At 35.5% G+C, this 12,175-nt stretch overlaps 1 protein-coding gene across 1 annotated transcript in view; it reads left to right on the top strand.

Annotated features, from left to right (window-relative positions):
* The window catches only part of UNC80 (unc-80 homolog, NALCN channel complex subunit), a 180,644-nt gene that overhangs the window by 55,413 nt on the left and 113,056 nt on the right, over nt 1-12,175 (top strand). Inside the window, exons 21-22 of the mRNA XM_054585709.1 lie at nt 1,062-1,158; nt 7,806-7,978. Of these exons, the coding sequence (XP_054441684.1) occupies nt 1,062-1,158; nt 7,806-7,978 (270 nt within the window). The remainder of the gene's footprint in view (nt 1-1,061; nt 1,159-7,805; nt 7,979-12,175) is intronic.

Below are 12,175 nucleotides of genomic sequence, written 5' to 3'. Positions count from 1 at the left end.
TTCCTGACATCTCGAGCTCATTTCCAAGGATACAGTCATTCTATAGTGATTCCTTTTACACGCACACACACATACATACATACATACATACATACACTCACCCCATTTATCCTCCTTCCAGCACTTTTTGCATCATCTGAACTATTCTCCCTATTGACAAAGGTAAAGAAGCTGAGGATGACTTTTCCCAGTAAGTGCTGCTTCATAATATCATTAGGCAATGCAGTAGCACGTGATTCAGAAAAGGTAACGATTCGCAGTGGAATCTATTTCTTGCGAGAGCCTTCCCTATGAAAGGTTCTGGTCGCTGTCGCTTTCAGCATATGATCTGTTACATTTCTTTAAATGCAAAATATGTGCTTGCATTCTTTCTTTGACTCTCACTGAAACCAGTTTTCTTCTATCTGTTTTACAAAGCAATATTTTGAAATTATATAAAGGATAAAGCAAACTTGTAAGACATTTAGAAGATATATTTATAATTCACTCTTCACATTCTTTTTGCTAAAAAATTGGCCAAGCATTTGAGAGTCTACAAGGCCCACAGCCTCCTTGCTTTGCTGAAAATCTTGATTACTGCTGGCTTAAGGGCAAGAGTGAGAACACATTTTAATTCTTAGAAGAACCTGTGTTACTGCACTTTATTTATAGTATACTTTATAAACAAATTTATACTGGTTCTTCCATAGAGATTTGAAATCTCTATTCTACTTTTAATTTGGTCTGATTCTCAATTGTGGTGGTGTTTGTAAAGGACAAAGATGGCTTTCTGTTCCTGATTTTGAGTTTGGACTTTACTAAAATTAAACTCTAGGAATACCTCAGTTTTTTACTGTTATTTTCATAGTGTCTGATTATTTCAATCTATGATCAGGATCTTCCTTCAAATGACACTTATAAGTGGTGTCCTTTTTGGCACATGGAAATATACTATCCTGACTAACCAGATGTGGAAGTCAGAAAAGCTGAAGTAACCTTCATATTCTAAACATATTTTTCAAAACAACCTTTAGTATAAACACAAAAAATTGAACTTAATTGTCTGAAACTTTTTTTCTCAGGTTAAATTTACCAGTGCTGTGAAGCTTTCTGAAGGTGGGCCTGGGAGTGGAATGGAAAATGGAAGAGATGAAGAAGAGAATTTCTTCAAACGTCTTGGTCAGTGTTATGCAGCCTAAGAATCACATCCAACTTTAATCACACAGAACAAAAATTTGATTAGATAAAATGTTCCATTTTCTATTTCCATTGACTTCTCTTTTTTTTAAGACTTTATTTACTTTTAAAGAGAGAGGAAGGGAGGGAGAAAGAGAGGGAAACATCAATTTGTTGCCCCACTCACACCCCCAACTCAGAACCTGGCCCGCAACCCAGGTATGTGCCCCGACTGGGAATCGAACCAGCGACCCTTTGGTTCACAGGCAGGTCTTCAGTCCACTGAACCACAGCAGCCAAGTCAATGGACTTCTTTTAAAAAAAATCTTATTAAATTTACTGTGGTAACATTGGTTAGTAAGATTATGTATGTTCCAAGTGTACATTTCTATGGTATATGATCTGTATATTTTATTGTGTGCCCACCACTCAAAGTCAGATCTTCTGTCACCATGTATTTGGCCCCCATTAGCTTTTATTACTCTCTGACCCTTCTTCCCTCTGGTAACTACCATGCTGTTGTCTGTTTACAAGTTTCAGTTTTATATACCGCATATGAATGAAATCATATGTTTCTTAGCTTTTTCTGAGCAACCCCTCTTCTGGGTATCTACCTGAAAAATTTGAAAACATTTCTTTATTCACAAAGAAATATGCACTCTGTGTTCATTGCAGCATTATTCACAGTGGCGAAGACATGGAAACAACCAAAGTGTCCATCAACAGATGGTTGAGTAGAGAATACTACTCAGCCATAAGTAAAGATGAAATACTGACATTTTCAACAACATGGATGGATCTCAAGGATATCATGCTAAGTGAAATAAGTCAGTCAGAAAAAAAACCATATGATTTCACCCACTGATTTCTTATTCCTTTCTTTCTCATATGTTTGTTGTACTACTATCTATAGCTTCTCTCTTTGTTATCAATTTGGTTCAGCAGGTGTTTATGAAAGACCTACTATGTTTCTCATGCCCTAGTAGGCACTGAGTTTACAAAGAAGAATTAGATAGTCTCTTCTGCTATTCTGTACTTGATTAAAGTCTGAGAGCTTTAAAAAACCTTCAGACAACCTTTTCCACTCACCTATGTACTTCGGTATTCTGCACACTATATTCTTGCCAGGTGGCCAGATGCCCTCTGAACACTTCCACTGAGAGGGCATTTATTGCTTTACAAAACAACCTGTTCCAGAACTAGACAGCTTTAATTGTTAGGAAGTCTTTCCTTGCATTCTGGTAATATACCTATCAATAAATTTGGTTCACTGGTCCTAATTATGACATCTGTAGTCACACACACACACACACACACACACACACACACACACACACACACACACACACATTTATTCATAGACATATATGGTAGTTTCACCTATTTTCCATTTCATGTTCTCTCCTCTCATCTCACTTCTGCTGTTTAAACATCATTGATTATTTTTGTTTCCCTTACATGGAAGACTTTCTGGATCCATCATCATCCTGATTCTGTTTTCCTATTTCCTGTGTATTCTCCTTAGATAATGTGCTTTACAAAATGTGGAACATCAGTTGAAATGCAACACTCCATATTTGACTTTAACATTAAGCTTCAAGGATATATAGCAAGTGAATATATACCATTTAAGATTATTTGTTTTCACATCACATAGTTGGTTTGTATTAAATTTTGGATTAACTGTTGCCAGCTCTTCTTGACATGAATGAATATTATGCTATACTTTGATGTAACAATTATTAATTCTTCATCTTAAAATAAATAACAATTTTTGTTTCATTGACTTGAGGGTGGTTAAGTCACTTGCCCAGGAAGGAAATTAAGAGACAGAATCCAAACCAAATTGACTCCTGAACTGTTTTAACAACTCTGCTGTAAAGATCCATCTGCAGAGACACACACATTTCCCTATTTTTAACCGCGTTGTTTACATTCTTAATGAGCAGGACAAATACAAAGATGTAACTCTGAGAATACTTCTAGTTGACTTTTGTATTAAGTAACAATTTGTGGGTCCAGTTTTTCAGGCAACCATACACTTAATTAACTAGCAATCAGCACTTCCCACCTCATTACAAAAACATCATTAAACTTTACAAAAACAAAAACAAAACAAAAAAAACAAAAAAAACAACCTCACTGACAGCTTTGAGAGGCAGCTTAATTCAATGTGATGTATTCTGTATAAAACTACAGTACAATGGTTTCTAGGATTACTTCTTTTTTAAAAAAAAAAATATTCCTACCTGTCTATCTCATAGAATTTGACTAGACCACACATCAAGCTTATTAGTCTATGGTCTCAAGAATCTTTCTTACAACCAGGACCTTGTCATTTTCCATCCTTTTGCCCCTTTTCCATTCCATATAATACCTCAGAGGAGATGCATCTAGTGTTCAGAAACATCAGTATTATAGATATTTGTAGTGGTTTTTGAGGATGCAGCATGGAGCTGAAATATGTTCTTCAATTATGTGCTATGTTAGCTGGATGTCATTTGACTAGTATAGCGACCACATCTCTCTTTATTTTGTGCACTAATGTATAATTTGATGGAACTGAAGCTTCAACTCAGAGAGCAGGGTCTCTCATGTCTGGTGCCTTCTTAATGAAGCTTTTCTGTACTTCCCCTTTGTGAATTTTTCTTCTTAGTAGAAAAGATGAAAGCAGAATTGAGTTGTTTACCCTGCTTTTGATTCCCTGGCATTCCCTCCCTCAAGTAATAGGTCACTATTTTTACTTTTACTCCTGTTTCAAACATGTTATAATAGCATTTCTTGTAAGCTTTAGTTCATTCTAGATTTTGCTTTTCTCACCACTGTTCCTACAGATTGTAGCCATTGTTTCATATAGTCCTCATGTTCCATTCACAAGTAGAAAAGACTTGGTATAGAATATTCATAGAGCCTGAATCTAGGATGAGTTTGTGTTAGTACTACATGAAATATAGACAGTCTTTTCCTGTGTATCTAGAACAAACCATAAAATCTGGGACTGATATCAGGAATATTTTATGTGTTTTTGACTGGAAAGAGGATATGGCTTGTACACCATTATTCCTTGCTCATGCTCTCTGACTTGTTAAAAATTACAAAAGGATTCTGTGAGATAATTCCTTTGGAACCTCTTGCAGAAGACAGGCATCTTAGCTGTTCTAAAGAACTAAAACAACTTTATCTGCCAATTTTAAGTACATTGTATTTTACAACAACTAATTGTAATTTGCAACAACATCCTTCTTTGCACTTGGACATGTGGACACCTTCTTATCTTTGAGGCTCTTTGTGCCCTTCCTTTCTTTCTTTTAACTCCTCCTTCCCTCCCTCTCTCTGTCCCTTCCTTCTTCCTTCCTTTCTCCCTTTCTTCCTTTCTTCTTTTCTTTGAAATCTATGTGTAAAAAACGATCTCTGAGCATTCATTATAGATGCAATGTCCTCTTCTTTCTCATTTATTTTATTTACATATTTTCTGTTTCTTTCTTTGAGGTTGTAAAAGAAAACAAACATCAAATGTTCTTACTGTCCATTTAAATGTAGTGTCCAAACTTCAATGCATTAAGATAAAAGGCAGTGACCAAAAGAATTTCTTTGAAATCTCAAAAATTATTCAACAAATGAAAAGTTTGAACGTTTGTGAGTATGCATAATGAAAATGCTGAACATTTAACAGACCTGAAATTACATTTAGAGATTGGTTATCTTTTTTATATGTTTTCATATTCACTAAGAATATTTCATTTTAGAAATCATATGTCTCTATTTGAGGGAAGATATTGCATTAATTAAAGCAATGGGTTTTTTCCCCAACTGATTAGCAAAATTTACTGAATATGTTCTATGTGCTCAGCTCTGTCATAAACTCTATGGGAAATGCTGCTTAAAGAAATATTAGGTTTTGAAATGTTCCTTTTTTAATTTTATAGCTTATAAAAATGCATTCTATGTAAATTACACCTCAGTAAATTAATTGTAAAATAAATAAATAAATACAATGAAAATGTACCGAGACTAAAAAATTAATCTTGGCCAAGGAAGCCAAGAGGCATTCTTACAGCCTGGTTAAGTTTATACAAAAACTGATAAGGAAGAGGTATGTTTTATAGTCAAACTACTTTGTTACATTGCTTTTAGTATTTATTACACTATGGAAAGCCAGCAGTTAAAACTTTACCATCTCCTTTTAACATACAATGTTGATATTTCTTACAAGAAGTTTGCCTGCCATCATCACTACCTTAGCAGGGTATAAATGTCTGACCTCCTTCACCACAAACCTATGGGTATTCTGGAGATATGCAGGCATCACAATGGTCAGGGTGCCTGCATGTGCTCCTCAGGACTGGATTTGAATTCTGACTTCATAACTTTCTACTACATGAACTTTGACTGGGCTATTGGTCCCTTCTCTCTTTGTTGCTATATTCTCTCTTCTGTTGTCTCTCTCTGCCTCTTCATTCCTCCGCTCTCTTTCTCTTTTTTTAAATCATTTTTAAAGATGTATTTTATAGATCTGTTACAAAATATAAACAAGATAAATTATAAAATATTTTATATAGTACCTGGTACATACAAGCCCTCAAAAATGATAGCAAATATTGTATTTTTAACTAATAATACTATATAAATTCCATGGGCATTTTCCATTGTAAGCTTTTACTTGCAGCATAGTTTTTAAGTATTTTAATACCTAATATATTTTAAATCTTAATTATAGTAATAAATAATAAAACAACTAGATTCACTATTTGAGGGTCTATCAAATTCAAAGTATAAGGGACTGTTATAATTTTTTAATGATGGTATTTCCTCTGATAGTATAATTATTAAAGGGCTGTATATAAGTGATCAATAAAGTGATATATAGATAAGAAGAATAACAGGAGTTACCTGTTCTGGTTGCTTTGGTGGTGCCCAGTGAGTACACAGGGTAGCATTTGAAAGGCAACCATCTAGAAATAAGGCTGTCCGGGAAATGTTTGTTCCTCATTAGTAGCTTTTAGCCATTCCTTGTTCATGCCTCTTGAGATTCTGTCTTTTGAATTTTTCCACTACCGGATTTTCCTTGTGCTACTTCCTTTTGCAATTGATACAAAATATGCTACATTAAATGAAAAAAAATACTGAAGGTGTTGAATATAGAATTTTGAATATGGAATATTTTCACCTGAAAAAGGATGACATATGGGAAATTTTAATAATTGTATTTTAATTAAATCCTGAGCCATTTTTTTGTGCTTATAAAAATTTTCAAACGTGGACCAAAAAGTTAAACGAATAGTCCAACCGATCCTAAATATTCATCAAGCACTTGAAGTAATAATTAAAACCTTTCCATATTTGCTTCATCTATAGTCTATGGTTTTTTTAAATGTGTTTTAAAACAAATCCCAGATACTGTAGATACATTTGCCTTTGTACTGAGCCAGCTGGGGGCGGTGGGGCCGTGGGTGGGAGTAATGAGGGCATTCTTGACAGAAGAGGCGAGAAAGCCGTTTCTGGGAATCAGCTCTATGGCCTCTCAGTGAGAACCCGGAGTTGGTAACATAAATAAATGGTGTAAGCACAAATTAAATCAAGCTCTAAATCAATAGGGGTATATTTTTAGGTGTCGGAAGAACATTTCAGAATTATGAGAAGGAGCGTGGGCCTGGTTTTAAAAATGATATTTAACATAATAACCTTATATAAGAAAAATTAAAAATATCTATACTAGAAGCTGTAGAAAAGTCATGAGATATTTAGGTTTTTAAAAATGAACTTGCTGATAAAAATGATGAAAAATGCTATTTGTATCATTTTCCCTTAATGTGTGACCTTTTGATTTTCTTCATCAAAATCAGTGGAGTGTTTGTTAAAAATATACATAGCTCCCCCCTGCCATAACCCCATCCATGAAATCAGGATCTCTAGTGATGGGACCTGATGTTTTGAATTTTAATAAGCTCCAGACTGATTCTTCTCTGTAGGCAGCAGAACTATGGAAAAATAAAAAGGGAGGGACCGGTTGTCCGCAAACCTCCCACCACAGTTGTGGAGCCTTGCTGGCCACATAGTTGTCATCTAGGAGGCTTCTCAAAGCATAAATTTTAACACTCTGCCTCCAGAGATTCTGAAGGTCCAGATGAGATTCAGGAGCTTTCTAGATAATTCTGATGCACAGACTGGTTTGGAAGTCCTGGAACTTAATGACCAACCCCTAAGGTCCTTTACAATGGTAATAGTCAGTGAGTGTTTGCATTGTAACTGATATATCAAAATATTGTCCTTGATTTCAATTTATGTAACAGGTCTGAAATTGTACAGTGATTGCATCTTCCATGAAAATGGAAGTTGGTTGTTGATTACAGGAAGAATTATTTTAAGTATACCAAGAGTTCTTACAAGGATTAAAGAAGAGAACCTGGTAGCAAAATGATCAGACCCTGTATTTGATTACTTATGTAAAACCCTGCATTATACATGCCGTGCGCCTCCAGACTCCCAAAAGTCAGTGTTTGTCCAAATAAGCGTTAAAATAAAGAGAAGGGAGGTGCGGTTAGGGAGAGTCTTTTCAGGCCAGCACTAGAGAAAGCACATTGTTACAATTTTGAGGCCCTTTTTAAACCTGTGATTCTTTACACCCTTTTTCCTTCATTCCTCCATGACAGGTTGCCACAGTTTTGATGACCATCTGTCTTCCAACCAAGATGGCGGAAAAAGCAAAAACGTGGTGAATCTTGGAGCAATCCGACAGGGCATGAAACGCTTTCAATTTTTGTTAAACTGCTGTGAGCCAGGGACCATTCCTGATGCTTCCATCCTGGCAGCCGCCCTGGATCTTGTAAGTTTTTGGAGAAATTTGCTCACATGGTTTCCAATTCCAGTGAATTCTGCTAATGGAGGAAAGCGTGAATCCCTAATCCTAACCCTAACTTTGGGGTTATGTTTTGCTTTGTTTTCTCAGCATTACTGGTGAAAAGAGGAAGAAAGGGGGTGAGGTAAGGGAAGAAAAGGAAGAAGAAAATCTTAATATCTTTTGGGAAGTAGAATGTATACCATCACGATTAAAAGTATGTGGGGGCTCTGGAATCAGACTACCTATGTTAAAATTGTGCCAACATCGACTAGCTAAACCTTTGAAAATAGAGTAGAAGTAATAATAATATTATAGCTACCTCCCGGGGCTGGTTGCAGATTATTAGTTGTAAAGCCCTCAATAAAGGGCTTTACTGGAATATAGTAACCACTCAATAAAGTAGGCCATTATTATTGTTACGCTGTTCTTAGTCTTCTATCTATCATATATGCTTTAAATTCTAAGTCTTGGTTTATCATTTGGAGGGAAAACATAAAGCACGAAAATTGCACAAAAGTGCATTGAACATCACATGGTACTATGTACATGTAAGGGATTAAAGAGTATAAAGTGGACCTTGTTTAGAAAGTGTTTTTTGGAAATTAGGTCCAGATGTAAGTTTTTAACTCAACCTCTCAATATCTTTTATTTACTGTATTTCTAAAGTACATGTTTATTTAAAAAAAAACAACTTTAAGTATACATATCAAAATGATCCCTTTTCTAGGTTTTATAAAACAGGAATAAGTGACCACTGGCTACTCATATTTGGAACCTTGGAAAATCATCCAAGCCTTATGTAATTATCCAAACCTAATAAAATTCATGACTTTTTTTTCTGTGACATTTGCAACTTTTGTTTTCAAGATACTCAGTGGCTTCGAGGTATGTAGATTCACTTAAGCCTGAAATGCAAATACCACTGTAATCACCCAAAATGATGACTTAGCATTATTAAAATTTTTCAGTTTTCCATTCCTGGATATTGGCCTTTGCAAATATATTTGTAAATTCTAAAATGTTCAGTATGTGCTGATGTATGCTACAGTGACTGTAAAATGTAGACAATTAAAAAATACAAACAAACATTCAAAAAATGGGTGAGTACATGAACAACCAGTTCATTGAAAAAACTAATAGCCAATAAAGTATGCCCCCTCTTACTTAACAGTTAAAAAATGCTCATTAAAATGCCCATAAATTCCTATATTACAACTAATAGAGCTGCAATGATTAGATAATGTTGCCTGGGTATAAAATATCAGACAGCATTACATGATGTTAGCAGCAATGGAAGCGGCAGCATTTGACTGAGGTACAGAAGGAAGTCTTAGAATAACAGGACAATAGTGAGAGCAACAATGGTGAGTGGAGCACTCCTTGGCCCCTCCCTCAATAATATGTAATTTTGGACTAGATGTAGTAACGGAGGAGGAGGGTCAGTCCTTCACATTATCAGTTATATTAACTGGCATGGATGGTAGAATTTAAAAGCCTGGAGTCAGTGTGGCTTACAAGATACTCACCATATAATAAGGAACAGACTCAACCAATGTCTATTGAGAGCTTTCTATGTACCCAGCCTGGTAGTAGCTCTTAATGATAATACAACAAAACTCAATGGAGAGCTTCATCTATTTTGCACCTTTCCTTATGAAGGTTATAGTGTTTAATGATCTATCTCCCAGACATCCTAATGGACAGTATTCTATGGTTGATCAACAAGTGATTAACACTTACTGTATGTCTACTCTGTTTCCAAAGGAAAAAAAAAATGGAAACTCAGAAAGACCAAGTAACAGGCCAGGGCTACAAAGCCAGCAAACAACAGAGGCATTTTTGGAACTGAAGTCTGTCTTCACAGACCTTCTAGTTTTTACTCTACCATGTTACTGCTCTCATTTAAAAATTATGTAAGATTACCATAGAAACATACTTTTAAACATGCAAAAATAATAAATTCTTTTTTTGCCTCATAGTTTAAATGTGATTAAGAAAATAAAGATGACAGAAGCTAGTTGAACAGCTGTTAAATACACAATAATGACTGTGCATTAGCACTTTACAGGTGGTTTAAGCTTGTAGAGTTCCAGTATTGCCATGTCTGTATAGGTTTGTCTCAATCATAAAGTCACAGCTACTTTGGAAGTTTCTAGAGGACTAAGGCATCAGATTTCTCCAGCAACTTCCCGTTAAGATTAAGGAAAATAATAATAAACCATATAATTTCAACATACTATTGAAAAATTGAAAGATAGAGGCCATACACACTGGAAAATGATGGGGTAACAAATAGCATTTGGACAACTGTCAGTGAAGTATGTACCTGAGGACAGTGATAACAGATTGTCCCTCACTCACTGGAAAGGTCTAGGCCCCAACTTTCAGAGATCTGGAGCTGAGATCCCCGCATAAATATCTGTCATGCAATGGACTTTCTCAAGCGGTTCTTTTCATTCACACATTTTCCACATGAGAGAACAAAAGCCGCAAGAGCCGAGGTGACTTTGCTCAAGGTCACATAAGCCAGCCAGTGCTAGAACTATTAGCCAGTTTTCTGATTCCATTTAGGACTCTTTTAGCAATATCATATGCTTCCTCTGTTTAAAAAAAAAAAAAGCTTCAATCAGAATGAGTCTCTCTTGATACATTGAAAATGTGCTTAAATGTATATGATCTCCATAATAAAAAAGATTGTGAATGGTCTTTAAGGGTCCAAAAACATTGGAATCTTCAAAAGAGCCTTACTGTTACATGGCTACGAATGAATAATTTATCATAGAAAAAGACAGATTTTCAACTTTAAACATTCACACTGCATATTCACCCCCACCCAAAGCAGTAATTTTAAACATTTTGGGCTCATAGTTTTGTTTTGCTTTTTTGTTTTGTTTTGATTTGTTTTGTTAGAATTGGATGAAAGCTACGGAACATCTCCCAAGAAAATTTTAGTTATAGACAAAATCTAGATTATAATATCAGAAGATTCCTGGACTCCCCCCTCAAAACTGTTTTTGAAAACAACAATGTCAAGAGCTCAATCTTAATTAGTTCATTATCACTGGGAAAATGAGACTCTTTACTGGAGTAATGAGAATGATCTTATTAACATTTATTGATGATACAGAAACAAAAGAAATAATTGCTTCCTACAAGGAAAGCTTTTAGGATTTATGTATGATATATGGACATAGGAGAAAAGTGAGGCCTGTCACAAGGAAGGCTCACATTTGAGGATTTGAAAAATAACACCAATAGAACAAATTGATACTTGGTTTCTGAATGGAGATTATTTTATGAATATTGATGAATACTTTGATAATCAAGTCCCTTGGATGTTGAGATTTCATTCCCTCTCATCGAATGGTTCCATATCTGTCCGATTTCCAATTACTATAATGCTTAGAATTTGCAAAGAGATGTGAGACAGAGGTTTCCAGATGCAGGTATATTCTGTTCCTGATTGGAGCTTGATTCTTATCATTAAGGTAGGCTGAATCCCATAGAAAACTTAAAATTTATTTTACTTCCCCCAAATAAAACCAGACCACTAGATTCTCCTTTTTTATTTTCCGGTGGAACCTACTTTGGCCCTGCTTGACCTTCTCAATATTACAAATCTCATGGTAAGAAATGCAATAAAGGTAACTTGATGCTTATAAGCAATGTCTTTTGAGCCTCAAAGTAAAAGAGGCATTTTCTGACCATTGTAGATGCCCAGTGATGAAGTAGCTGCATTGGGATCTAATGAGCTCTTTGTCATCAGACTGGATTCAGTGGGGACCAGTGTACAGGGGGATCAAGAAGTGAGTGATTAGTATAAGTTCTGTGTATACCTGAGAGTCATTGATTCCAGGTCAAAGCCAAAGAGTATGCAGAGGTCAGAGTCAGAATTCCAGAGGTCAGAATCAGTCCAAGTTTAAAGGAGTCCAGTGGTTTCCATTATCAGGCAGAGAGAAGCCAGGGAGACCTGGCTAGTTGAATTAATTGGATAGGTGGCAATGGTGGTGATGGTAGTCACGATAGGAGTGCTGGTGGCGGTGGCGGCAGACGTGGTGGTAAGACAACAATAGTAACATTTTTATTACACATGAGAGTCTATAAAGCACCTTCACTATTTATCTTATTTCTTTATGTAAGAGGAAAGGACCAAGCCTGGAAATGTTTCTCAAACAAGAGCAC

This window comes from Pteronotus mesoamericanus, unplaced genomic scaffold (genome assembly GCF_021234165.1).
Source record: "Pteronotus mesoamericanus isolate MK-2021 breed Mesoamerican mustached bat unplaced genomic scaffold, CSHL_Meso_final contig_90, whole genome shotgun sequence".
Taxonomy (NCBI): domain Eukaryota; kingdom Metazoa; phylum Chordata; class Mammalia; order Chiroptera; family Mormoopidae; genus Pteronotus; species Pteronotus mesoamericanus.
The sequence above is the reverse complement of the archived record's forward strand: the minus strand, read 5'-3'. Positions and strand labels throughout refer to the sequence as shown.